This window comes from Melopsittacus undulatus, chromosome 4, assembly GCF_012275295.1.
Source record: "Melopsittacus undulatus isolate bMelUnd1 chromosome 4, bMelUnd1.mat.Z, whole genome shotgun sequence".
NCBI lineage: Eukaryota > Metazoa > Chordata > Aves > Psittaciformes > Psittaculidae > Melopsittacus > Melopsittacus undulatus.
In genome coordinates, this window is record NC_047530.1 from 57,279,917 (window position 1) to 57,307,076 (window position 27,160).

The 27,160-nt window shown below is 39.4% G+C and overlaps 1 protein-coding gene across 1 annotated transcript; it reads right to left on the reverse strand.

Moving 5' to 3' along the window:
* Positions 1–612: 612 nt before the first annotated feature.
* On the reverse strand, positions 613–27,152 carry HPS5 (HPS5 biogenesis of lysosomal organelles complex 2 subunit 2). Its single transcript, XM_031052614.2, has 23 exons — positions 26,825–27,152; positions 25,454–25,623; positions 24,857–24,967; positions 24,104–24,168; positions 23,297–23,489; positions 21,723–21,856; positions 20,216–20,431; positions 19,750–19,821; positions 19,425–19,513; positions 17,632–17,810; positions 17,246–17,404; positions 15,660–15,819; positions 13,247–13,370; positions 11,355–11,501; positions 10,193–10,267; positions 9,075–9,682; positions 7,603–7,726; positions 7,286–7,441; positions 6,649–6,768; positions 6,235–6,348; positions 5,809–5,915; positions 4,853–5,138; positions 613–3,846 (listed from the first exon to the last, which is right to left on the reverse strand). Exons 2-23 carry the CDS (start codon positions 25,559–25,561, stop codon positions 3,786–3,788), a joined length of 3,408 nt encoding a protein of 1,135 aa, XP_030908474.1. The 5' UTR covers positions 25,562–25,623; positions 26,825–27,152; the 3' UTR covers positions 613–3,785.
* Between the last annotated feature and the right edge of the window lie 8 nt (positions 27,153–27,160).

The window sequence follows — 27,160 nt, forward strand, 5'->3', positions numbered from 1 at the left end:
AAGCTGCCTCTGAGCACACAGAAGGGTTTCAATGGAATGTTCCTTTTTGGCTTAGCACTGAAACGGGCTGCATGTGTACACTGCGTGAACATAACACATATAGTGTACATTCTGATATAGCTAAAATAAAAAGCAACCTCAAACTTATTACCCTTTAATTCAAAATACATATAAATGCAAGCTAAGTTCCCCAAACATTCTGCAATGTGGACATTTCACAATCCAAGTAAATTTAGACTGAATAAGGGGTAAGGTAATTCCCAGCTCAGGCACAATAACAGATGCAGTTACTGCTTATTCCGGGAAGTAACAGCACATTAAGGTTACAAGGGCAATAATTCACTTCAGGGAGTTTTGCCATGCTGCTGTATGGAATATCTACCAGCAGTGACCTCAGGCTCATAGATGTATAGAATGACTGCAGACTTGCCCCTCTTCAAGAAACAATTATATATGCAGATGTTTATCTTAAATAAAATTCATTTCCCCACAGGTTTTGATGATGATTCTAGCAGTGAAATAACACTTGGAGGTAGGTATGAGACTTTTTTTGGGGGGGGGGGGGGGGGGAATGGGAGAAGTGTAGAAACAACAAAACCAACACAGCTTCTGTTTGAAGTTGTTCAGAGCAAAGCCCCTTTTATTAATCTGCTTTTCAAGGGTATCCTCCACCAACAGTCAGTCACTAAACCAAAAGATGAGCTGGAGGAAACCTGCTCCAGCCCAGGCTGGCTTAAAGTGTCAGTGGTGTATGCACAGCTACCAAGAGTTGGTAGGGGCTGGAGCTTTAGGGTGAGGGCACTGTTCTGTACAACTGTAACTTCTGAACAACGACTATCTCATTACAGTCCCTTCACCTTACCCTTATGAGATGAAAACACATGTAACCAGTGCTTTTCCAACTCTTCTTCAGAAAGTATATCTTTACACTTTATTGACAGCCAAGTTATCTGAACTCATTAAAAGAAGTTCACTTTAGCCACCATATTTGAACAAACACTTCCATTGTTACTTGACTGTTCTGAGACAAAATTTTTAAAAAAAGCTCTAAATTGAAAGTAACAATTGTAAAAATCCTCAACCCTTACACAAAGTTAACCAAGTGTACAAAAAAACACAGAAGCAAAAGAGACTCCCGTGTACACAAACTACACAGAGCAAACAAAGCAGAACCATTAGCTTAAAGAGACAAGCCAGATATACTCTTGGAACACCAGCTGAATTCCCATACTGAGGGCAACATGAGTACTCAGCTAAAAGGGTATTACATGCACACACTGAATGAAACAAAGTTATTTAAGTGCAAGTCATGGAAATTACAGCATGTGCATCCAGCAGGCAAGAGAACAGGCACCAGCATCATCTGATCTGTGTAACCGCACCCTGCACTACAGATGCCTGGCTAAATCTTATTGTAAGAGCATTGGGTGTTTCCAGTAGAAGGATCCATGCTGTTTCCAGTATTAAAATCCAAACCCCAAATACTTAGTTTTCTTTAGCAGTAGTTCTGTATCAGCTTTCCCACTAGCAACACTAACAGATGAAAGCCTGCCACTATCTGTCTCCCTGCAGCTTCATTCCTCTAATGAAGCAACCAACCCTCTTTCTTGCAATTGAGATGAAACATCAGACTGCACCTTTCAGAAGTCTGAAAGTTGTATTACTAAGATCTATTTTACATGAAAATAAAAGCATTATTTTGCAGCACTACAAGTGTTATAAGACTATGTAAAAAGATGCTTTATAAAGAAATACTCTAAAGTATTTTCATGACAAAATTATGGATTTTAACAAAATTTAGTTCCAATGCATGTATTTTTTATTTTAAATGACATTTGTGAAAATCATGTATTGACCAGGCACCATGGCTTTCTGCTGAAAATGGGAGTCCCAACAGTAAAGAGGCCCAAAACTAGAACCCTGGAAAGAAACCTGTTGAAATATGTATAAAGTGCAGAAAGAGTGCTGGTACAAAAGCATAGTTCTTTGTTCTTTTACAGCACCCATCTAAAAATGCCAAAGCTTACCTGAACTTCAGTAAAGCCCTTGACAAGGCACTGTTTATTCTCCCACAGCATCCTCCTAGAGAAAATGGCTGCTTACAGCTTGGATGGGCAAAAATCTGGCCGTGTGGCTGAGCCCCATGAGTGAATGGAGTTAAATCCAGCTGGTGGCCAGTTACAGGTGGTGTTCCCTAGGGAACTGGGACTGGGGTCAGTTCTGTTTAATAATGATCTGTATAAGGGCATCAAATGCACCCTCAGCAAGTTTACAGACAACACTAAGCTGAGTGGGAGCATAAATCTGTTTGAGGGTAGGGAGGCTCTACAGAAGGATGCAGACAGGCTGGACCAATGGGCAAAGGCCAGTTGTATGAGGTTCAGCAAGGCTCAGTGCTGAGGCCTGTGCTTGGGTCACACGCAACACTACAGGTTTGGAGAAGAGTTGCTGGAAAACTGCCCCAGTGGAAAAGGAGCTGGGGTTGTTGTCTGACAGTCAAACACAGGCCAGCAGCGTGCCCAAGAAGGCCAACAGCGTCATGGCGTGTACCAGAAATAACATAGCAAGCAGGGCCAGGGCTGTGATCATCTCCCCTGTAGTTTGCACAGGTGAGGCTGCACCTTGGGTACTGTGTTCACTTTTGGTCAAGACAGATATCAGGATGCTGAAGTGTGTCCAGATGACAACAAAGCTAGCAAAAGGTCTAGAGAGCAAGTCTTACTAGGAGTGGCTGAGGGCTCTGGGGTTGTTTAGTCTGGAGAAAAGGAGGCTGAAGGGAGACATTTACTGCTGTCTACAAGTACTTGAAAGGAGGTTGTGGGTGTTGGACTCTCCCCAAGTAACAGGACTAGAGGAAAGGGCTTGAAGTTGCACCAGGGCAGGTTTAGACTGGAGATTAGGAAAGAGTCCTTCACGCAGAGTTGTCAAGCACTGGAAGAGGGTGCCCAGGGACACAGTTGAGGTACTGGAGCGTAGATGTGGCACTTAAGGATGTGGTTTAATGGTGAACTTGGCAGTTTACATTTAGACTCAAAGATCTTAAGAGCCTTTTCCAACCTAAATGAGTTTGTGATTATAATTCCACTGACCTGAGATTTGTTGAACCATCACAATTAATGTCTATAGTCATGTTGCACAGGCAGAATGGGGCAATTTGGAAGTATCATGCTTATAGTTTAACAGTGAGTTCACTTAACAAGTTCTGGTAATCAGCATTCTTAACTATTAATCCACTCCTGAAACATACTTGCCTCGTATTTTAAGACTTGGTTTACTTCATAAATTTCAAATGGCCAAAACCACTCCATATAATTTAAGAAGAGAATAAACCAGGTAGAATAACAAGCAGTTTTACAGTAACTTGAAAATGTTTCCAGGAAAATTAAACAAATACTGGCTTAGATATTTCTGAGGAATGGTTTCTCATGTTTGGAAACAAAAAGATTTATATACCATAATTTAATACTTCAGGGCTCATATCATTAACACTTCAGTCATACAAACTCAAAATAAATTCAGGAATTCCCATCTTAGAAACCTGGGAGCTTAATTTCAAGGTAAATATGGGATTGTTTTAAGTTCTACAGTTCAAAACTCATCTCCACCCACATAAGGAAGAATGCTCAGCAGTTGCTGGTCAGATACCTGCCAGATGGAGAGTAGCTCAAGACAAGTGAACTTTTAGACAGGAGTTTTTTTCTTTAAGAGCCTGCTAAGTTTAAGAGGCATTTTAATATAAAATCATTGCAGTAGAAAAATGTTCCCAGAGTTTTCCAAGCTGTTTCCTATGCTTGCTGAGACCACAAAAACCGGTCACACCTTTCCAACATGGACTGAATCAGCGCTCTGCAATTAAAACAAAGGGGAAAAAAACAAAACCAGAAGTCAAACAGTAAAAAACAACAGAAAGAAAAACAGGTATTGTTTGCATTTTAAAGAAAAGTTTGTCAAAACCATATGTCCTGGTTTTGTCTGGGACAGTTTTCTTTCTAGCTGCTGGTACAAAGCTGTGCTTTGGATTTAGTGAAAGAATAATGCTAATAACACACTCATGTTTTAAATGTAAGCACTTCTTAACAACTAGTCAAGGACTTTATTCACTTTCCTATGCTCTGCCAGTGAGAAGGGACACAAGAAGCCAAGAGGAAGCAGAGACAGGACAACTGACCCACAACTAATCAAAGGGGTATTCCACACTGCAGCACGTCATGCTCAGTATATAAACAGAAGGGGATTTTGCAGGAAAGGCCTGATTACTGCTCAGAGACAGATCTGACATCAATCAGGGGTGGTAAGAAATTGTATTGTGCAACACTTTGTTGGGGTTTTTTTGCTTTCACTCTCTGTTACTTCCCTTTTCATTATTACTGTTACTAGGAGTATTAGTATTATGTTTAACTTTGTTTCTAACTGTTCTTATCTCAAACCACAGGTTTTTAACTTTTTTCCAGTCCTTCTCCCCATCCACTGCAAATGTAGGGAGTCAACGAGCAGCTGCATGGTACTTGGTTGACAGCTGGTGTTAAGCTATGACAACTGATTGTATTTCAGAAGTAATATCATGGCATCACCATGTATGCCTTCTCTGGAAGGGATAGGCAAGATCAGAGTCTGTGCAAGACTCAGCAAGACAGCTATCTCCTTCACATCTTTAATGTAGAATTTCCTGTTTCCTCTTTTTCCATTTTCAAGTGCCTGTATCACACACTACATAGCTCTTAAATAACAGAACAGCTTTCAGCTGAGTTTAAAATCTGAGATAAAAATCTGAAGTATTTTATCTTTTTTTAACTGAAAAGAGTTTAAAGATCCAAAATGAATAATGTGGATCTTTGTTGATGTGTCATCCTACCTTTGCCTTTTCTCAGCAATTCTCAGTATCTCGCAGACACCAGTAAATCTCTCAGACAATTCTAGCGTCAAGCCACATTCCTGCAAGAGAGGCAAGGCACGGTTTGGGCCAATGGCTTTTGCCAGCAAGAGTGCTACGTTTTCCACAGTGATGCAGTCCGGGTAGCTTCGGCTACTGCTGCCAATAGCATTCCCATTCTGTGGGCCATGGTGGTGGAAAGCTGTGCTGTGATTTTGTGCGAGATGCAGAAAAAACTTCCATTCTTCTATGGTCTCTGGAATGGATCCTAAATGTAAAATGAAGGTTACATTATTTGTAAAACAATGATTATTCTGAGTCTACTCTTTTAAATGAATCTGTACTTAAAAATGGAAGCTAGCTGTTCCGTTTTTCTCTGTTACCAACAAGCAAATTGTGTACAGAAGTGTACTGCCTTGACTGACTTGGTATAAAGATTCAACAGTGAACTACACACAAAGCTTCATAATAGTTCAGCATTTAAGGCTTTGGATTAAGTCAAGAGACAAAGAACTGGTTTTTATGTCCATCTTAGGCCTACTGGGAATTTCCTTTTAAGTTTCATCATGCTAAAAAATGCTTTAGTTGTCATAACTCTGTGTGTGTGTGCACGCATGTGTAGCGGAGGAGTTTCACACTGTTCAGGGGGGCTAACTATTCCTCTACCTAGCACTCCAAGTTTAGCTTTTACTCTCAACTGATAAGCAATCCTACATTCTTGAACTTTTAAGCATTTTCTAGCACAACTGATTTCACAAAGCACATTGTGGAGATACGTTACACACATTAATGCGTTTCAAATATGCTGCACTACACAGTTTGTGCTACCAAAACACTTAAAAAAATAAAAATTCAACTCAACTTTGGACAAATCAGAACATAAGAAGGGCAATTCCTATATTATGCACATATGATTACACAGCTTAAGACTCACTAACCATCTTCTCCATTCAACAGGCTCAAATCATCCAAATGAGCAATACTAGTAAAGGCTTCTATTCTTCTGTCCAGCTCCAGGCAGAGAAAAAGATATCCAGTCCAAAATCTTGAATAAGAGAGTAAAGATTTCCAGGAATCAAATACTCAGTTTAAACTACAGTCAACAATAAATAAATGCTCATTTAAATATCAGTGAAGGCAGAAGCAACTGCATTTCTTGAAATCACTGCAGAGTGGGGACACAGGAATACCCCTTAACCAAAAAGGGTATTTAGTACTTAAATTGAACACTCAATATTAATTCTCAAAGCAGGATAAGTTTTTAAGTAAAACTTGTCCAAGTAAGAAGCAGATGGGTCATTTTCATTTGTATCTTTTTGGGGTCAGAACACTAGCTAATCAAGAATTACTAAGCTTTTTCTTACCCATGTGATTTACAGATGTCAGTCATCTTTTCTTTTGTAACAAAGTTAGCTGGCAGTTTAATCAAGAGCAGAATGAGCTGGCTGTAGCCCCATGTAAACAAATGTGATCGTGGCCTAGAAGATGAGAAATTCAGTTTTAAAGCATTAATAATTTTATTCAGGACATGATGTTCTCTCTAGAAGAAAGGCAGGTGTATGAAAGAACGAAGGAAAAGTGAATTAAACACTGTGTATAGTCTCAGTAGAGCTGTCACTCTGAGAAGCGTTACAGATAAGATCATTGCTTCTGAACTTTGTAACACACAAAATGCTCCAAGGATTCAGTGACATCAAAACTATCATACAAAATTCAAGCCAGAAGTCTATATTAAAGCTTTTTGCTGCACTTAGGACTTCCAGTGACCCCTGCTTTACCTGGGATTTCCTTCCGCATCCACAGTATTTGCTCTTTGTGGTGCATCATGAGAAACTGCCAAGCACAACCAGTCCAGTCGTACAAATTCAGGCTGCAGAAGAGATCTAAGGAGAGATGACCTAGAAAACATAACACAGGAAAAACCTGCCAGTTTTAAATAAAGCAGACATGGAGGAGCAGAGACTGTGTGTGGACAAAAGAAAAAAAAAGGAAGAAACAAAAGAGATAATATGAATATGGAAAAGCTTTGAATGATTTATATTTTTAGAAATGGAGAGGACCACAAAAAGCCATTCAGTTTGCAGGTTGGATTCACAGAGGGGGTTGTTTTAAGAATGCTGTCTGACCTTAGACCAAAAATACTCAGCTCCATTGCAAGCATTATTTAGAAAAACCCTTTTAAACCTAGCATCTAATCTAAGAAAATAAAACAAAACAACGAAAACCCAACAAAAACCCAACCAACATTGAGACCAACTAAAACTGGTAAAATGAACTGGAATCTTATTGCTGAAGAACATCAAGACAGATACAGAAAGAGTAAAAAAAGCCTCCAAAAGCTAAAACCAAGCAAACCCCACAGAGCTACATAATTAAGACAGCAGACAGGTTAAAAAGATTCTGTATTCCCTTTACCTTTTATGCTCTGGCTTTGATTTCACCAGACTATCTAAATATGCTAAAAAGTGAGCTGGATCGTTCCTGCAAAGCTGTTTGATATCAGAGGGCAAGAGGGAAGGGTGGAACTTGATCAAGGGCCGAAGAGCTGTTTCCCCAAATTTTTCATAAAGCCTAAAGAGAGAGGACAAACAGCAAATTATAACTTTCCGAGATCTCTTGCAAGTTCAAGATAGCACTGAAAGTTGATCTCTTTAAAAGATTCCCAGAGAGCTTCATGAAATATTCAGTGAACTGAAGAAAACTAACCAAACAAAACCCACTTGGCTACAAACCTTTGAGCATGTACCAGTAAGAGTGGGCTATCATCCCAAGGCCCCAGGTCTTGCAGCTGTTTCAGTATTTTCAACATATCTTCATTTTCCATTGCTAAAGCCATTGGGCTATCACAAGTTAGTTCTGAAATAAATCAGTGCACAAGTTACAAGATCAGGACAAGTTGGTGTTTTTTAATTCACACACACACAGAGCTGTTGCTAAGCATAAGGACAAGAGTTACCACTACTTTCATGGAACTCTCTAGCTAACAAGTGAACAGATCCTACATGTTCATTTCATAGAAATCAACATCACTCATCTGTGCTACAGCAAGCTGCAGTTACAAAATGATACAGTTAAGGCATGGAATAATACTCCAGATATATTTTCCTTTTCTTTAGATTTCTAAGATGTTAATTTTCCTCTTGTGTGGGAAAAAAAAAAACACAACAAACAAAAAACAAAAGAGAAAACCCAGCCCACTGCAGGACTTATGGCTTGCTGAATATAATGCAGATCTGCAGCAGTTTTCCTATTTTACAATTTGCCTTTATAAATAAAAACTTCAGCTTGGACACTGACTTCACAGAATGTAGAATTCAGCATGAACCTCCATCCCAATGAAATGCAAGTATTAATCTACAGGCAACAAGGAGAGTCAAAATGGGGACAAACAAGAAACACATATGTTACTTTCACTCCTACGGCTGTTCAAATCCAAATAGTGAACAGATTCCCAGAAACCCAAATATTAGATGCCAACCCTGAAACCAAGATTCTGTTGTTTGACTACTGTTTGCACCACATCAATGCTAAGACTTTAATTCACTTTTGTAAAAAATGCACCAAGCAGAAGCTGAATGTAGACAAAGTTCTGTTTTCCAACATAATCAGGAAGCTTTGGTTCAATAAAGCTAAAGAGGCATCAAAAAGATCAGAAATGATTTCTGTGGACAAAGGAAGTCTGAAGTGATCATAAGGCACTCATTTGCACAGAACCATCTATTCCATTCAGTTTTGTTTAACCACATTTCTCTAGAAGCTAAATCTTCTGTTTCCAGTGCAAATACCAAAGCCCCTCCCCTCGCTTCTTCCTTGTTTCCACAAACATCTGATTCTAATTTAGATGCTTTGCTCTTTGAAGCACATTTGGTTTTAAATAGATCTGGTCTGTAATCACTATAGCATTAATATATAGCATTATTAATATAGCATCAATAAGCTCCATATAAATTACAAGGTTCAGAATTGCAAAATATCGGAGAGGAACTGCAATTCTTTGTTAAGTTAGCCTTAGGGGGGAAAACAGCCAACTGAATAAACCAAAAACAGAACAAACCCTCTCACACACCAACCATCCTCCCCCTCCCACACTACACCTGCAGACGGAAGATTTGCAGACACAAATGGGAGTCTTCAAGCTTCTTGACTTTTTTCTCCTAAGCAGTTTTACTTTCAGTTTACCAGCAATAAAATTGTCATTAGTTACCTTTCAAGCCTGTGATGTATGTTTCCCATACATTAGGACTGTTTGCATGTATGGTTATAATACATTGCTTTAGTCTTTTTAAATCCAAAAGAAAGAAGTAGCTTCGCATAAATCTACAAGCCAAGGTCCATGAAGCTGCTAGTGGCAGACTCCCATCAGAACTTTCCTCAGCATCACCACTTCCACAGGAAAACACAGACATCTCAAAACACAGCGTTGTCAACTCAACAAGATCTTTCTGAACATCTGGTTCTATGACACATGGAGAAGACACTTGAAAGTCGCAGTCCAAAGGTCCCTTAAAATCAGTACTATTTTCACATATGGCCTTGCTTACACAAGTTTCTTCAGTATTTTCCTTTTCAGTGTAATTATCCAAGATATTACTCCATTCTTTGTCTTTTGGGTCTCCAACAGTTGGACCTAGTCGTAGGTTTTCTTGCAGAACTGCACTCTGTTCTTCAGCACACGCAGTCCTGTGGTTCTTGATAGCAGAAGCAGAAAGCTCTTTGCTGCCAAACTTCTCTTCTAGACAGACAAGCCATTGCTGCAAAACCTGTCTCATACACTGTGGTTCTAACAAAACTAGGGGATCCTGGAGTTTGGCTCTGAAGCATAAAAAAGAAGTTTGCTAATTTGCTTAACAGTTATAAGATGTCACAAGTGAAGTATTACATGTATTTTGTGCAACTTAAAGTATAGTCCTAAACTTGACTTAGTTGGTTTTTTGTGGGTTTGAGTGCATCAAACAGAATTTAAGCTACTCAAGCTGTCTACATTTGATCTTAGTACATTCCAAGTTCCCCAAGGTTTCTTTCAGAATGGATTTTTGTTTGTTACATGGTTTTGGTTCTGAGGTTTTTTTTAAACTATGCTTGCAGTTAGGACAAAAAGGTAATATTAGAGTGCCTAAATAAGCCTTTAGTGGGTTTTGCTCCCCTTTAAACAGGGGAAACAAATAACTAACTAAATGAGATCATTTCAGATCATGTTAATAGACATTAAGAGCATTACACTTACATGTATATGTAATGAATTAAGAAAAAAACAAAAAAACAAAAAGCCCCATTATTCTAACAAAGCCCAGTATCTATACACTAAAAGGTCTCCCTGCTTACATAGCTTCTGCTGTTGCAGCCTTGAGATCTCTTAGATGATCCTCCTCTGGAAGTTGGCAACTCTGTGGTTCTAACCTAGAAAAAACACATTAATTTCAGTCTTATCTGAAATATTAGAACATAGATTTAGATTAGACATTATGAAGAAATTCTTTAGTATAACATGGTGAGACAATGGCACAGGTTGCCCAGAGAAGCTGTGGCTGCCCCATCCCCTGACAGTGTTCAAGGCCAGGTTGAATGGCGCTTTGAGCAACCTGGTGTAGTTTCAACCCCACCATGCCTGGAGGAGGGGCAGCAGGGAGTGGTTGGAATGAGATGATCTGTAAGGTCCCTTCCAACCCAAACCATTCTATGATTATCTTCAATAATTTAAATAAGGAATTTCCTCACAAACTTCCTTAAGTTTGTGAGGAAACAACATTAATTCCTTCATTAAAAAAAAAAAAAACAAAAACACAAAACCACTTTGATTTCTAAAGAAGGAACAGCTTAACAGAAATTATGAATAGGCATGAAAAGCAAACCTATAATACTATTTTTGCAGTCTTCTACAGTAGATTTCTGCAGGTAGTGAATAAAAATCAGTACCATGCCACTATATCAAAGTTAGTCCAAAATGGTAAATTAGCAGAGCATTGGAATACGAAATAACTTAGCTCTGTATGAATTAGACAACCATTCAAGAAGTTCAGCATTTTAAAGCTACCATTATTAAAAGCAAACAAAACCCAACCAACAACAACTCAACTCACACAAAACAAAACCCCACAAACAGATATAAGCCACACAAACAAAAACAAAATAGAAAGATGTTTTCAGGGAGCTAAGTGTTTACCCCCCCCCACTCAGAAGGGACAGGAAATGAACTGCTGGACTCATGCCTGTAACTATAACTAGCATCACAGATACACTATATAAGAACTGCTGAATACAGTATGTTCATGCTCTTTAGTCATTACAGCACTGTGGAGACTGTGTGCTCCACGACTCAGAAGTATTCACTGCCTAATCCGCTTCTAGGAAAGGAGTCAGGGAGAACCAGTGAAACCCACCACAGTAATGAAGGCAACTCCTTGTTCTACCTGAAAGTGCTTTTTCTGCTATCCTCAGAACATTCAGCAAATGCAACTGCTAAGAAAAAGTAACTTTTGTACTCAACTCTTTCTTTTCCTGAGGAGGTGCTTCCAGATTAACATTCAACTCCTGCAGCTGCTCGTCATCCTTTGCTTCTTGCCTTCCTCTAGCATCAGGGCTTATATGAAGTGTGCCAATCTTTTCAGTAGTTTTGCGTACAAAGCTGGAAACACTAGGAGTCAGAAGTTCAAACATTTAAAATGGGAAGTACAAATATTAACAAATCACTTTCTTTCCATTCAAACCATTTCAGAAAACTATAATCTGAAGAATTCTTGAGAAAAGGTTGAGAGCATGAATGACAAACAAGAACAAAACTCACTAATAAGCTGCTCAAAATTCTTACTTCAGTCATGGTCCCTACTTTCAGCACAGCATAAAAACCTGAAGTATTGGAGACTTGGGTTTTTTTGCTGCTGGCGAAACAGGATCACGTATTATCATTAGTGCTTGTATCAGGACATGTATCTGAATGCAAATAAATGCAGGTCAGCCACACTGCATTTTAAAGCTTATAAACAGAAAGCATCATTAGGAAATTATGTCCCTCTTGGGGGTAAGAAACAGTTTTACAGTACTCCAAATTAATTCTTCAGATTACAAAGCTCACTATAAAAGTCCTTGTCATGTCATCAGTCCCTAACCCTTCAGATATTTTATTCAAGAGGAAGCCCAGTGAACATGCCAAAACCCAATTATTTCTACTGCTGCCATGAAAGGAACTATGTCATCCACAGTTGATCATAAAACTCAGCTTCTTGCTTTCTGGCCAAGAACTAGTTTAAGAGCATCAAGAAAAAAGAAAAAAACCAACCATTTACTTGCGCCAGAGCATATGGCATCTTTTACTACACTGAAGTATAGCACAAGATGAAGGCTGCTGCAGAAGACAGCACAAAACAACTGGACTTTAATGTATAGAAGGATTAAAGGTAAATTAAAAATCAATTTTAAGTGTGATAGTAATGTATTTAATTATAAACAGAATACAGTAAATATTTGAATATTTAGTTATTATTAACAGAAACACTTATTACTGGTAAAGTCCTAAAATCTGCTTACAGTTTAAAAAGAATTCAAAACAAGGTTATTCTGAGATACGTATACGATTGAGAGCAGCTACAGTCTTCTGTTGCAGGACATAATTCACATACCCAAGTTATTAAGGGAGGGCTATGCAACTTCTCACACCATCATTATGGGCCAGCAACATTTTACCTCTGAAACTAACATACATAATTTTTTTCATTTTTTTATGTTTTTAACACCATCTCCTTTATGTGTGTGGGTGTGTTTGTGTGTGTGTGTCCCTGTTTTTTAAAGCAGGTTTTAGAATAGCAATTTGATTTCTGCATAGAACAGACATTACCATATTTACTTGCACTGGGCATAAGCTACCATTATTCCATAAACACTTGGGAAATTGCTTAGATTCACTGAAAGGTACATATGGGGAAAGAGCAGACCATATGGTATACTTTGCAGCTGTGTTTTAGCACTATCTAGCATGCTTTGAATATTTTAATATTTGTCCCTAAACATCAGAAGCCTTCACTCATTTGTAAGAAATCCAAGTACCAGAGAAGCAAAATCATAAACCAATATTCAGGAGGTTTGCTTTAAAGACAAACTATAACAACAGTTCACAAGGCAATGTTAAACATGCTCAGCCATTTAAGCATCCTTAGCCACTTCAAAGCAGAGGCTGAAATCTTGGCTCCACTGAAGTTCACAGCAGTTCTAACTTCATTTGAGAAGCTCTAAATAGTCTAGCAAACTTGACTGCACCTCCAGTGTTTCAGTTCAGATGTTACATTTATGCATAACATAGCATGAACTAAACCAGACAATGCTACAAATTCAGAGGACAGAAAAGGGAAGGATGCAATGGAGGGCTGAACCTGCTGCAAGTTTTACCTTTCTTTGACAGCTTGGAGAGAGACGAGAGGAGATGGGGAACGAAATGACAAAGGAATACTGAATGGAAGAAATGTCTCATTCCGGTCAGCCTCAACCGTCACAGATGTATGAGATACGTTGTCTAACAAATGGAATTGAAATAAAGAGTTATGAAACAGTGACCTGACAAAAATGGAACAGTGAAACAAACTGACAGTCACTAATTCATAAATGGATAACCTGCAGGAGATATTTTCCTCTTTAATACTCAGGAATGTGTGGAGCCAGAAAAGTGCTACGTGGTTTCAAGGGCCATTTTATTACTGAATTTGGACTTAGTAAGTCTACTTTGTTAACAGTCTTTTGGCTCTATAACAAGGCAAATTATGATCAACAATTGTATGAAAATGATCTTCTACAAGTAAACTTACAGTTCATGTAGAGGACAAAAATCTTGATTTAATTTACTGCTAGTTATTTAAACATCTAGGAAAATGAAGTATTATGGCATACATAAATTTACAATGCATGATTTCCTAAAATCTAAATCACATATGAGCACACAGGGACATAAAAGCCATGATTAAGATATAAATGACCTTTTTATCTGAACAGACTTAAAGATACAATTGAGCCCATAGCTCTCTGGCGTTTGATAAGAACCACAGGAAATACAGAACCACCAACTATTGCCTTTTCTCTCTTATATCCCTGGCAGTATCTACAATGTGTTTTGAGTAATCATTTCCTGGTACAAACATACACACTGTATCTTAAGTGATGTAAAAAAAAAGATCCTTTCAAGTAAGGATGATACTGCATTTTGCAACAGTCAGTACTGCCTGCACTGTTGAGAAGAAAAGATGCTCTGCAGTTACAGAAATTCTATCATGAGAATCCACAGCATCTAGATAGTGCCTAAAGGTCACAAGTGATTATATGACTGCTTGTAAATAAGACTGCTTTTGTTCACTATGCATATTAGAAACATAAAATCTTATGACATCTTATGTAAATGTGAGCAGGTAAAGACTAAATCCATTTTCTGAAATAGAATTGTAGAATAGTCAGGGTTGGAAAGGACCTTAAGATCATCAAGTTCCAACCCCCCTGCCATGGGCAGGGACACCTCACACTAAACCATATCACCCAAGGCTCTGTTCAACCTGGCCTTCAACACCACCAGGGATGGAGCATTCACAACTTCCTTGGGCAACCCATTCTAGTGCCACACAACTCTAACAGTAAAGAATTTCTTCCTTATACCCAATCTAAACTTTCCCTGTTTAAGTACACATGCTTCAAGAAGCATCTAGTAACTTCTATACTTTGAAATAATCAGCAAGTTTGTTGTCTCTTGTTGAGCAGGTAGAACTTTTCTATCTTCTGACATTCAAAAACTGCATCCTTTCATTTTCATTTTAATACTAGAAATTACACACACCCTTCCAAGTTTTCCTGGCTTTATGGTGATATAAGTAAAGACACACATGTAAAAGTAAGTGCTACAAACTTGCAGGTTAGTCAGCAGGACAACACTACTGACAAATACGGAGGTAAATACTAATCTTTATGCTCTCCCTCCCCAGCAGTTTTCCCCAAAAAAGCATCCAAATTCTTTCCATCCTCAACTGGCATCTACTCTCTGCAGAAGCTGAAAAGCAGCCTTCTTATTGGGAAGCCTCTCTAGCATACCTGGAACTAAGCCAGCTCCTCATCATGCCAGGTTTCTGCATCCCCTCCCAGTCCCAACCACAGCAGAGGACAAGACCACTACTGTCCATTTAGCTTTCACCCAGCGACAGATATTTGTTAGGAGGGAGAAGGGTAAGAAAAAAAAAAAAAAAAGCTCCCTGGATGGTCTAAATGTGAGTTATTAACATTCTATAATCCCTTCTACACATGTAAGAGATGGTCCCCGTGCAAAGGGAACCTTGGAATGAAGTTAAGAACATAGTAAACCTACTCGTTTTCCTGAAGAAATATAAAGCCAGAGCCAAGATTAAGCAATTCTTTCCTGGTACAAATATTACTGTAAGAACAGTGGCAGCAAAAAAAACCTCATTCAAAGCTCAAGTAACACTGAGAGAATCTTAGCATTAATGCTGAATTGCACGTTGAGGGATTGGGAAGATGGAATTTGAGTGAAGTCCTAGCTTGGTAAAAGCCCTCTGGATCTTTCTGTCTTGTTTCTCTGGGTTTTGTTTCTTTCCAAGGTTAAGATTTCTGTGGAGCCAGCATTTTACCACAATGTTGCAGGAAAGAGTTGGACTGGAAGGTGGGGTGACTGTTCCCATTGATTAAATTAGAGAATTTAAAACATGGATATCATGATAATGGAAAGTAAGAATATAGAGCCAACTCAATCAAATTATTAGAAACTAAGTAGAAATTGTATCCAAATAACATTATTTTCATTAAGAAACATTACCCAGTTCTACTTGCTCATCTTCCTGGTGTGCAGGAAATTCTTTAAGTCTTTCATCTTCTGAGAATGTTTGACTCTGGAGAGAATTTGAATCTTCATCTGACTGACTGCCTCTTCGGCTGATAACACGATATATTCCAGAGTCTAAGACACTGAAACTTTCCTGTCAGACAAGGGAGAGGAGTTAGATGTACAAGTTGTACTTCCTTGTTAAAACTCCTGCAATGAACTAAACCAACCATAATCACGCAAATATCTTCACAGCACTTCACAATTCACCATCTGGAGAAGTCCTATATAACAGCCTATTTTTGACATATGCAAAATGGAAAAGTACATAGGTGGCACGAAGTGCGCAGCCCAGTGACTTCATAAAGATGCATATGCTGCAAGTGCTTTCAGGAAAGAAGCCTGAGAGCAATTGGTGTACTTGGTACAAGGCAAAATCACCTCTCCTTTAGTCCTGCATCCAAGATTGTCACTTTATCCCTTTGCACCTGTGCACCCAAGAGTCCATATTCCTTTTTGGTTGTTAACCATACCCAGCTAGCACACTTACAGACCCTGCTAAACTTCAGCTCCAGGACACATATACATTCTTTTGCCCATGATAAGTTTATGAGGTTTACTTTTCCCATCTGCTAATGAAAAAAAAAAACCTCTCTACCACATCAAGATAGAATTTATGTTACTTTGGGTTTTTTAACTTTACTTTTTAAAGTTAACTTTTCACTGAAAAAGTGAAAGCAGCAGCTGATACTGTATTAACTATGAAATATTCCCTTTTCTTGAAAAGCTGCTGAGAAGCTAAGACAAAGCACAAACAGCTGTACATGAAAAAGAATATTAGAAACATACTTTGATTCCAGTATCTGAAGGGGGCCTATAAGGATGCTGGGGAGGGCTCTTCATTAGGGACTGTAGTGATAGGACAAGGGGTAACAGGTTGAAACTTAAACAGGGGAAGTTTAGATTACATATATGGAAGAAACTCTTTACTGTGGGGATGGTGAGGTACTGGAATGGGTTCCCCAGGGAGGCTGTGAATGCTCCATCCATGGTGGTGTTGAAGGCCAGGTCGGACAGAGTGACATGGTTTAGTGTGAGGTGTCCCTGCCCATGGCAGGGGGGCTGGGACTAGATGATCTTAAGGTCCTTTCCAACCCTAACTATTCCATGATTCTGTTCTATGGGGTTTTTTCCTTAGTGTTTTCTGCTTAAGCTTCACAGGACTAGGATTGTTCTGTGGGTTCAGGCATTCAGTTTTCACCACGGAAAACTACAGTTTTAGTCAAGATGACCTTAAATGAAGCACGTTAGGATACTAACTTCAACTGTGGAGAAAGCCTTCTTTGATCATCTTTGTCTATATCTCAACCATTAGCCACAAAATAACAAGGAAAAAATGCAGTCATCTGAAAGCTTAAAGAATGCAAGCAGTAATATTTCATACCTCTCTACCCCACCTAATTTTAGAAAATAGCATTATCAACTATAGTAGCTATGGTAAAAATGAAAGCCTCAACTTCAAAGTGATTTTAAGCCATAAAGATAAAATCTGTAGGTAACGTTATCTGGCACTAACATACATGAGATGAAATACTACTCCTTCTACTGCTGCATGCAGAACCTAGAGGCTCCAACTTTGAAATCAGTTCTTCCAGTTGCAGAGTAAGATCTTGTTGGGTTGAGGCATCCAGCTGAGACTTTAAGTGCTCCAGCCTGTCTAAAGGCAAATATTTTCTTGCCTAAAAGGACACAGTGAAATAGAAGCATTATTATTTCTAAAGTACATGTGAAAAGCAAAAAAGTACCATGCATGCAGGCTAATTTTCATCTGAAAACCAGAATGCTTGGAATACTTTTTAAAAACTCAAAAAAAATCATCTCAAAACACTATGGAAATCAAAAGGCAAATGGGGGCAAGAAACAGAGTAAAATAGCACTGCACATTTACCAAGAGGTATTTACTTACTCTGCAAGAAATAACTGCACTTTGGAAGAGGCAACAGACCCTGGCAGCAAGGGTCCAGAACCCTCTTCTCATCAGACGCTCTATGCAGCGGTCTACCAGCAGAAGGGAGAGATGAACAACTTTTCCATTTGTATGCAGACAGAACAACTCACTTTTGTAAACTGCAATATCCTGAATATCTGCAAAACCAGATGCACAGAAATATATAAAGGACTGAAATCATGAGTCAATATTCCTTTCTGTTCCTGAAAGAAGGTGAAAAGGTATTTCCTATCTGACTGTAAAAGCATACAAAAGCCTAGTACACTGCAGTGCAAGTGGCATGGAGAAAACAATGAACAATGCTAAGCTAGCATCTAATGACTACACAGCACAGTCAAAGTATCAAAACTTTACAGAGATGCATTTCTAGAGAGCATTTCTAGAAAGCATTCAAAAAGCACATTTAAGTTACTGAAAAGCTCCCTTTTCCTCTGAAGGAGGACGGAAAACTCAAGACTGATAAAGATGAGAAATACATCATTGTTAGCTTTGAAATGGAAGAAAATGGAAGAAAAATGCTTTGCACTTTCAGCAGTTTCCAAATGCAAATGTTCCATGACAATGGGCACTGGAAACTTAACACCAAACGGACTGGAGAGAAGGGGAAGGAAAAGACTGATAGACAATAACAAACCACTCTAGGACTATATCTATATCCATACACAAAAACACATTTTTGAGGGTTAACTCATCTGCCAAATAAGTACATTTTCTGTCTCTGGTTTAGACAGGTGTTAGGAAAAAAATAACAAACCAAACCAGGGTTTAAGCTTTCAGCAGCCAGATTATCCTTCACAGGATACGTGACAATAAACCTTTGTGATGGTTTAAGCCCAGCTGGTAACTTAGAACCATGAAGACACTCACACCCCCCCCCCCCCCAAGACAGAATGGGGAGGAAAACTGAAAGAAGGCAACCCCCACAGGTTGAGATAAAAACAGTCCAGGAACTAAAGTACAATAGTGAAAAGCAGAAAAGTAGTAGTAATACTACTACTAGCAGTAGTAATAATAAGGGAAATAACAAGGAAAAAAATAGAAAACTAAAAGGGGAAAGGGAAAAAAAACCCCAATAAACAGCAGTGATGCACAACACAATTGCTCACCACCCGCCAGCTGATACCCAGCCCAATCAGAGTGATCTGGCCCTTCCAGATAACTCCCCCCAGTTTATATACTGGGCACGACATGCTGTGGTATGGAATACCCCTTCAGCTAGTTTGGGTCAGGTGTCCTGTCTCTTCTCCCTCCCGCTTCTTGTGCCACTCCTCACTGGCAGACCATTGAGCCTGACAAGTCCTTGATCAGGGTAAGTGCGACTCAGCAACAACTAAAATGTCTGTGTTTTATCAGCATTGTCCTCACACTAAATTGAAACCACAGCACTGCACAGCTACTAGCAAGAAAATTAACCCAATTGAAACCAGGACAATCTGAATAAACACAAACAAGGAAAGGATACTGCAGGTTACCACCTCACTATTTGACTACTGTATTTTAAGATGCACTCTACACATTTTGTTTCCCAAGCATATTTTCATAAGTATGGAGAGAGGGGCTAGCTAGCAGAGGAATGGAAAGGGTTAATATTCAAGGATATACCTGAAAAATGACAATAAAAAAGTTTGCTGATCAATGTTCTACAATCCAGCTACAAAAATTAAGCTTGAAAAGGCTCCATAGTAGGCAAGGACTTCAGAAGTGACAAACTTAACACACAGTATTACAAAGCAAAGATTCTTACAGTTTACCTTTTACTTCACTCCAGAGTAAGACTTGAACACTTTGGGGAAGGAAAATATAAATGCCTCTTTCTGTCCAGGTCATCACACAGTGCTCACTGCAAGCAAAGCAAACATTAACAGTGCAACAGTTAATTGCGGTAGTCACTGTAAAACACACAGGGACGGCAGTGACTCAAGGACAGGTAGCGAAAAGCAAGACAGTTGCTCAGCACTGATACTTGGAAAATTCTTATGCAAAAAGATGAACTTGGCAGTATAAATTAGGAGAATACACAACTTTTTATTTTTAACTCTGCTTTATCAACAGGAACCTATGCTGACAAATACTCACCTCAAATACAGTAGCTTGGGAAAAGATAGAGATTGTGGAGAGCCGGTGGAACCAGTATAATGAGGCTCCAGCCTGTAAAGCAAAATTATAATCTGTTACAACTACAGTAATATAACTTTCTTAATGTTCTTAACCCTGCAAATACAAGGCTGGTTAATAAACATAGTCTTATGACAGCAGTATTCATTGTGGTAGTCACACAGACATACCTGCAGAATCAAAGTTTCAGCATATTTGATAACTACTGGCTTCTATTATTAGAGGAGAGTGTATTAAGATAACTAGGATTGACTGCACCAGGAGTTTATTTAACTTTCTCAGCTTTATACAGTTCTTCTCAGCTAGTTGTCGTGGTTTAAACCAATCCGCACAGCTTGCGTGCTTTAAAACCCCACCTCAGTCTCCCGCAGCACCACACACTAGAAATCCCAACCAAGTTTACCACAGATAACACTTTTGTTTCTACCTGAGAGAAACAACAGGGAGAGGCGGTGATGACAGCAGCTGCTTGAACTGATGTGTGCTTTGCACTTCCCCGTCAAAGTTCACCTCCCACATCCGTGAGCCAGGTCGAGCACAATATATTAATGGCTGCTGATTCCCACTGTTCTTTCCAGCAGGGAAGAAGCATGCTCCAAATTCTCCATCTCTCTCTTTATTACCAATTTTCCAGAACTTCTCCCTAATGAAAAAAAAAAACCAAAGAAAAAATGAATACTTGTTAAGGCTCTAATTTATTTTATATTTTTCTTAAAGAATAAAAATACTAAATCCTAGTTGATGATTTGGTTTTGGTGCTCAAAATAATCTGCCATCGATATTATAAAGCCTGCATTAAGCTTGTAAAAGATAAAAAATGCAGAAATATTCATTAGGTTAAATGTTTAGATCATTAAAAGGTTTTTTAACAGCAGAACAAGTTGGTCAACTGGTGATGGGGAATGTGATGGTGTAAATGATAACAGAAACCATTTCCAATCACATGAAAGATAAGACTGTGATTATGTATGGTTAGCATGGATTTATGAAGGGGAAATCATGTTACAACATGATGAGTGGCTTGATAGATGAGAAGAGAGCAGTGGATGTTGCTTAGCTTGACTTCAGTAAGGCTTTTGTCACTGCCCCTAACATCTTCATAGAGAACATGAGGAAGCATAGGCTAGACAAACAGACATTGATAAACACAATGCCCTGCATGGAGGGAAGAACAACCCAAGGCATCAGTACAGGCAACTTGGGTGGAAAGCAGGTTGTAGAAAAGGACCTGGGGGTCCTGGTGAACAAGCAGCTCATCATAAGTTGGCAATACACTCTTTTGGCAAAGGCAGCCAATATGGGCTACGTTAGGAAGAGTGCTGCCGCCAGCAGGTCAATGGAAATGATCTTCCCCTCTTCTTGGCACTGGTGAGGTATCTGGGGTGCTGGGTCCAGTTCCAGGCTCCTCAGAACAACAAAGACAGGGACATACTGAAGTAAGTCCAGTGATGGGCCACAAAGACAACTAACGAATTGCAGCACCTGTCTTAAAAAACGCTAAGAGAGCTGGGCTGGTCAGTCTGAAACAAGGGAAGCTCGGGGTAGAAATTAATCTGATCTCACATGTATAAATACCTGACAAGGGAGTAAAGAAGACAGAACCAGACTAGTCTCAGTGGTGCCCAGTGAAAAGACAAGAGGCAATGGGCACAAATAGAAAGACAGAAGATTCCATTTCAACATAAGAAAAAGCTCTGTTACTGTGGGGGTGGTGAACCACTGGCAGAGGCTGCCCAGAGATCCTGTGGCACCACTGTATTCTTGGAGATGCTGAAAACCTAACCAAACACAACCCTATAAGATCTATCTATTCTACCCAACTGTGCCATGAGCAATAAAATTGGACTAAATGATTGCTAGATGATTAATGAGGTCACTTCAGAAACTGTGTGATTCTGTCAAGTCCAATATTTTACAAGTAAAATATAACTTGCCTCTCAGTATCACACAAATAAGTGCGTGTAAGTGAAGATATGAGCAGTCGTCCATCCAAATAATCGAGCTGAACAACCCGAGAATCTACAGTTGTTATAATCTGAACAGGAAACATCACAAAGGTAGCAGCAGCCTACAGTTAGAAAAAAAGAAAGAAAATGTACTGGTCCTCAGTTCAAAATAAAGATTATTTCATTAAGTTGCAAAAATTCAGAAGAGACTCACACATGCTATGAATACACAACATAAAACAGCAGCTCCCTTTCTCTCTTTTTACAAAACAAAGCTTCAATACTCAAGGCATACAAACCTACAGCCTTCTTTTCCTAAAACTATTACTGAAAGTTTAATTAAAAAATAAAATCACTTACCTGTAGAATCCTGACATTTCCTTATAAAGAGTATGTTTTCTATAACATTTAGAGAAGTTCTACTCTTGCTTTTGTAAGCTTTGTGCTTCTGCAAATTCTCATAGCTCTTCCACAGGGACTTTCAAACAGCAAACAGTTCTATGGAGACAGGTGTGATTACTTGATACAAACCCCCCCCCAAACCTTCCAATGGATTTAAGTGGTTTACTTTAACTCACTTTCCCTATTGCCCTGCAGCGAATAACCTAAATACTATTTATTAAACAAGTGTCTCAGTTTGCATGGGTGGCAGAAACAAAGTCACAGGCAGACTTCTTATTTAGAAGAATCTGCTGGGAACTGCACTCATTTTCTAGCAGTCACCATTTTGACAGCTTAAAGCTGTTTTATTTGTTAGGAAAGTATGTGACATGAGAAATTCAACAATCCAAGTCCTTAAGCATACATGAGCAGTGCCCTTCTCCCCATTTTTACCTTCTTTTTCTGCAGTTGAATTTTTTGCTCCTATTTAAATGCTGTTGTCTTGCTACTTTTAAGAAAACTTTGTGTCAAAATCTTTCATAAGGGCTAGAAAGGACCTGGAGGAACACACCTACTTCCAGGTTGTGTTCCTTCTTACGGATTAAAAGTCAAGGGAAAGGACCTAGTAATTGTAAAACAAAGAACACTCAGAGGCTAAAAATCAGGATAGTATCACTAATAGATGTGTCCTTTGCACAAGATGTCAAGCTTGCATACATTACATCCACCTTTTATTTTAACTAATCCGCATGTTTAAGAACAAGAGCATCCAGAGACAAACAAAATTAGAGACTGGTATTACCCTTTCTCAGACCAACAGGTGAGCTGAACCTGCAGTTGGAGTCTAAGGAATCCAGCAGGCTCAGAAACACCAAGATTCTGAACTTGTATACTTGCAAATTCCAAGAGAAAGAAGCTCTGCCAGATTTTAATTCTGCACATTTAAAAGTGTTTTTATGTTGCATTATTAAAACGGCTAAAAGAGAAGGTGAGGAAGTTCATAGGTCAGGATTACTATAGATGTCTCAGGAGACTGAATCTTCATCTCAACGGTCAAAGCTACCAGAACTTCATGAGCTGGGAAGTGTTCCTTTGTTCTGCTCTACTAAAATAAACAAAGAAAATCCACACATCCTCCCCTGTAAACCTCATCCTCTCAAACAAGGTATGAGACATTTTACCTTCCCTTGTTTTGATGCGTTAATCTTGATGGCTGACACTTTTCCCACATGATCTCCTACAAAAACACGAAGAGCAGCTGTATCCCAACACAGAGCTGTGACTTTTCTGCCCTTGTGCTCAGAGGAAACATAAATCCTTTCTGGCTTCCCACGACGCTCTTGATTCAGCTCCCAGACTACTATAAGACCTTGGCTACAACAATTAAAAAAGAAAATACAAACTGAGACTAAGTCTCTCTAATGTTTTATCAGCAATGAAGATGCATTATTCCAAAGAAACAGAAAATCTAAGGAAAGTAGAACATCTTGGAGCTGGTTGTGTTTGCGGCTGTGTCCTTTCAAGCAGTGTCAAGTTCTTAATTCTCAAGAAGAGAAAGTGTCCTTTATATCACAGTGCATCAGCAGCTTTCTTCGGAAGGCTACTCTAACATTCACTGGAATTGCCAGTGACAATACAGAAAAATAAGCATTCAAATGGATTTTAAACAATGTAAGAGGTATTAAATACCAATCTCATTCTGCCAAGTTAATCGAGATACTTCTTTTGATGCTGAAAAGTATAAAAAGAGTAATTTATCACCATAACTTCAAATGCATTAGCTCTCCCACCAATGCTCTGTTACAGAAAAAATACTTACTCTGGAACAATTATTCCATAAAAAAAGTTAAACAAACTGTTTGTGTGGAGAATTATTCTGCAAGGGCTTCTACCACCTCTGCCCACCTCCAAGTTCTCAGCAGATATACAACTTAGAAGCTACTTTAAAATATTTATCCAGCATTCAGGTTTGCAAACACATCACTCACCTGGTGGCAACAGCAACATAGTCTTCATCATGCAAACAACAGGCAACCCGGGAAACAGCACCCTCCTGAAAGCAAGTACAGGAGTAAGTGCAGGTGGAAGTTTTCTTACACTGCCTCTACCACTAGGCAACTTTCATATTTAAGACATAAAACAGATTCATGTCAACAGCTGCTACCACTTTGTTGTGGTGCAGTTTGGGGTTTGTTTGCAAACACTGAGCTTGCTCTAGAAAGAGGGAGCCATCAACATCAAGAGAAATTACTGCAGTTCATGCTCCATTTTGGAAAACACAGAAATCCATCTCCTGTCCTCAAACCTGTGGAAGTTGTTTTGCCAGAAGTAAAAATTAGATGCTCCCAACCTTAAAATACAGCCTATACTTTCTTTGCTCACACAAGTAGCTCATAGTTTGGACATGCAAACACTTGGTTGTTATCTACAGGTGACTTGCTCTGGTTTAAATATTTAGGCAACTTGGTTGCTGCTGTTAAAAGTAAGAATTTGAAAAACGAAGATCTGCCCCTCTCAAGTAATTTCTTTCACACCTCATGAAATCTATTACCCCACATACTCTTGGGATGTACTCCAATGACACAAACTTTCTTAAATGGAGCAGTCCAAACCGTCACCTTATGTGGACACTTCAGCAGGCAGAAAACATCTGCTGACTTAATAAAAATTAACTTGAAACAGTGTCTCTTTCCCAGCCCCATTTTCCCTGGAAATGTTTCTATAGAATTCTTTACACTTACCTTATGAGCAAGAAAAAGTCTTTGCTTCCAGCCATCTTTCTGTATAAGGTTCAGTCCTCCTCCTGAGCTGCCCAGAGCTAGCCATCTCTTTGACACGTCTATACACGTGCACTGAAGGAATAAAAACCATAATGCGTAACATGGCTGCTGGTAAGTACTAATAACAGTATCTTTTGCTTGCATTTTTATGTTACTTTTAAAGGCTTCATTGTTTGCCAGTGGTATACCACTCCTGAAACACTGGCAGCACAGTCAGATATTAACACACTCTACTATTAGAGCAAATGGTATAAGGCACGAACTGTGTAAAGCTGTGTTATTACCCTCAATTGCATTAAGAAAACACACACAGAGACCCTCTGTCTTCACTTCTTCTTCCCAAAGTTTTCCCTCCATAAACTAGCACACACACACAAAGAACAAGATGATTCATAGAATTACAGAACGGTTTGGGTTGGAAGGCACATTAAAGATCATCTCGTTCTGTAGGTTAATCAGATAATAAACTAAATAAGGTTATTATTTGAATTAAGGGGAAGAAAAACCCCACAAACAAGAACACACACACCCCCAAAAGCTCACCCACCACAAACTCACCTTCAGACGACCAGAATCCACCCTGAGTGCAGAAAGCAACGGATCCAAACATTCAAGCTCTGCCAAAACATGGTTGTAAGAGTCTGGAATTACTGGCGCAGAGGCCATTGATGTACACTACTGGTGTTACTTGCTCATGGGTGAATTACAGCTTCAGCTTTCAGCTATATCTGCCACAAATAAAGTAATTTTTTTATTAGTTTCATTTTTCAGCATTACATTTGTTAAAAAAAAACCCAAACAAACCCAAACCCACACTAAACATCTTCCCCTTCCCAGAACAGCAGGTTTCAATCTGCCAGGGGCTGCAAATTAGACTCCTGCTTCATTTGTCAGGAGTTTTTGCTGAACTTCATTTCAGAAAATTTAACCTATCAGACACCAACCTAGGAAATACTTTAAATTGCAGCTATTAAGATATACATGTGAAAAAATTCTGTCTATCTATGGAAAAACCCTTGGCATTCCTCCCACAACACACACACCTGATTTGAAACTCATTTTCTCAAGGAAAACACTGAGCATTAGCATTTTATATGCACATCATCTTCTCCCCAAAAACCAAATTTAAGGAGTATTATCCTCAACTGATACCAAATTTAGGATTATCTGCATTTGTACATTTTAATACAACTACACATAAACATGTATGAAGTATCCTTTCCACAGTACCTCTTTTCCAGTACAGAAGACCAATAACTACTTAATTCTTGTTTTTCACTCTGTTATCAAAGTTTCAATCTCAGATGATTTTCCAAAAAAGCATACTTTAAACTAATCTCTTGTTGAGGAATTTTTAAAGGTTAGAGCTGTATGTTGCTTAAATATACTCACCTTCATATACTTCATGTCCAAGCCTTTGAATTTCTAAATAACGTTTAGTATGCAGCACCATAAATTAGTAACTCCCTCCCAGAAACACTGGCATGTGAAACCTTACACTTCCTTATAAGAAAAGTGAACTTTGACTCTTACCAGGCACCAGAAAAAGGGAAGATACACATTCAGCTACAGAGAGTAAAACTGTTCCTTCAAAATTCGCAAAGCCATCTTAAACCTTTACACGATGGGATCTGAGAACGACTTCGCTCCCGAGGTAAAGCCCAGACCGCCTCTGATGACAAAACTAAACCCCAACAAACAACAAATATGTTTCCGGATTATAGTATTTAGTCCATAAAGCCACCCCGGTGCCTGTTTTACACACTGTCTTAAGGCCGGCGGCAGATAACCTCGATCAAAGAAAGCCAGGCTGAGATGCTAACTGCTTCCTTGGAACTCCGCTCTCGGAGCCAGCAATCGCCTCAGCCTTGGACCCGCCCTAAGCACACGCTACCAGCCTCCCGCCTGAAGGGAGACCCACACACCCACCTGAGGGAACTCAGATCCGCGGAGAAAGAGCCCGAAAGCACCCTCAGGCAGAGCTGCCGCGGAAAGCCCAGCACAGCGAGGGTCAGTCAGGGGGGTGCGGCGGAGCAGCACAGCCGCCAGGGAACACGCACTTCCCAGCTGCCACCGCCGCGAAGCGACACCCGCACTGGAGCTCCAGACGCTGCGACTGCGGGAGCCAGACCTGCCTCAGCCGGGAGTCAGAGCGCAGGAACCAGGGGTGTGCAGCGCTGCTCTCCGCTCCCGCAGCACACGGCTCCGAGCACCGGCACCTCCGGACGGGCAGCCCAGATCCAGCTCCAGCTTCTCCTCCTCCCC

Excerpts from the sequence above, each read along its gene's own strand:
- HPS5 (XM_031052614.2), bottom strand. The coding sequence starts at position 25,561 with ATGGCCTCTGCGCCAGTAATTCCAGACTCTTACAACCATGTTTTGGCA. Across the intron at positions 23,490-24,103 it reads TATGTTGCTGTTGCCACCAG|CCAAGGTCTTATAGTAGTCT; the intron begins GTGAGTGATGTG and ends TAATTGTTGTAG. Across the intron at positions 7,442-7,602 it reads TTACTGGTACATGCTCAAAG|GCTTTATGAAAAATTTGGGG; the intron begins GTTTGTAGCCAA and ends CTCTCTCTTTAG.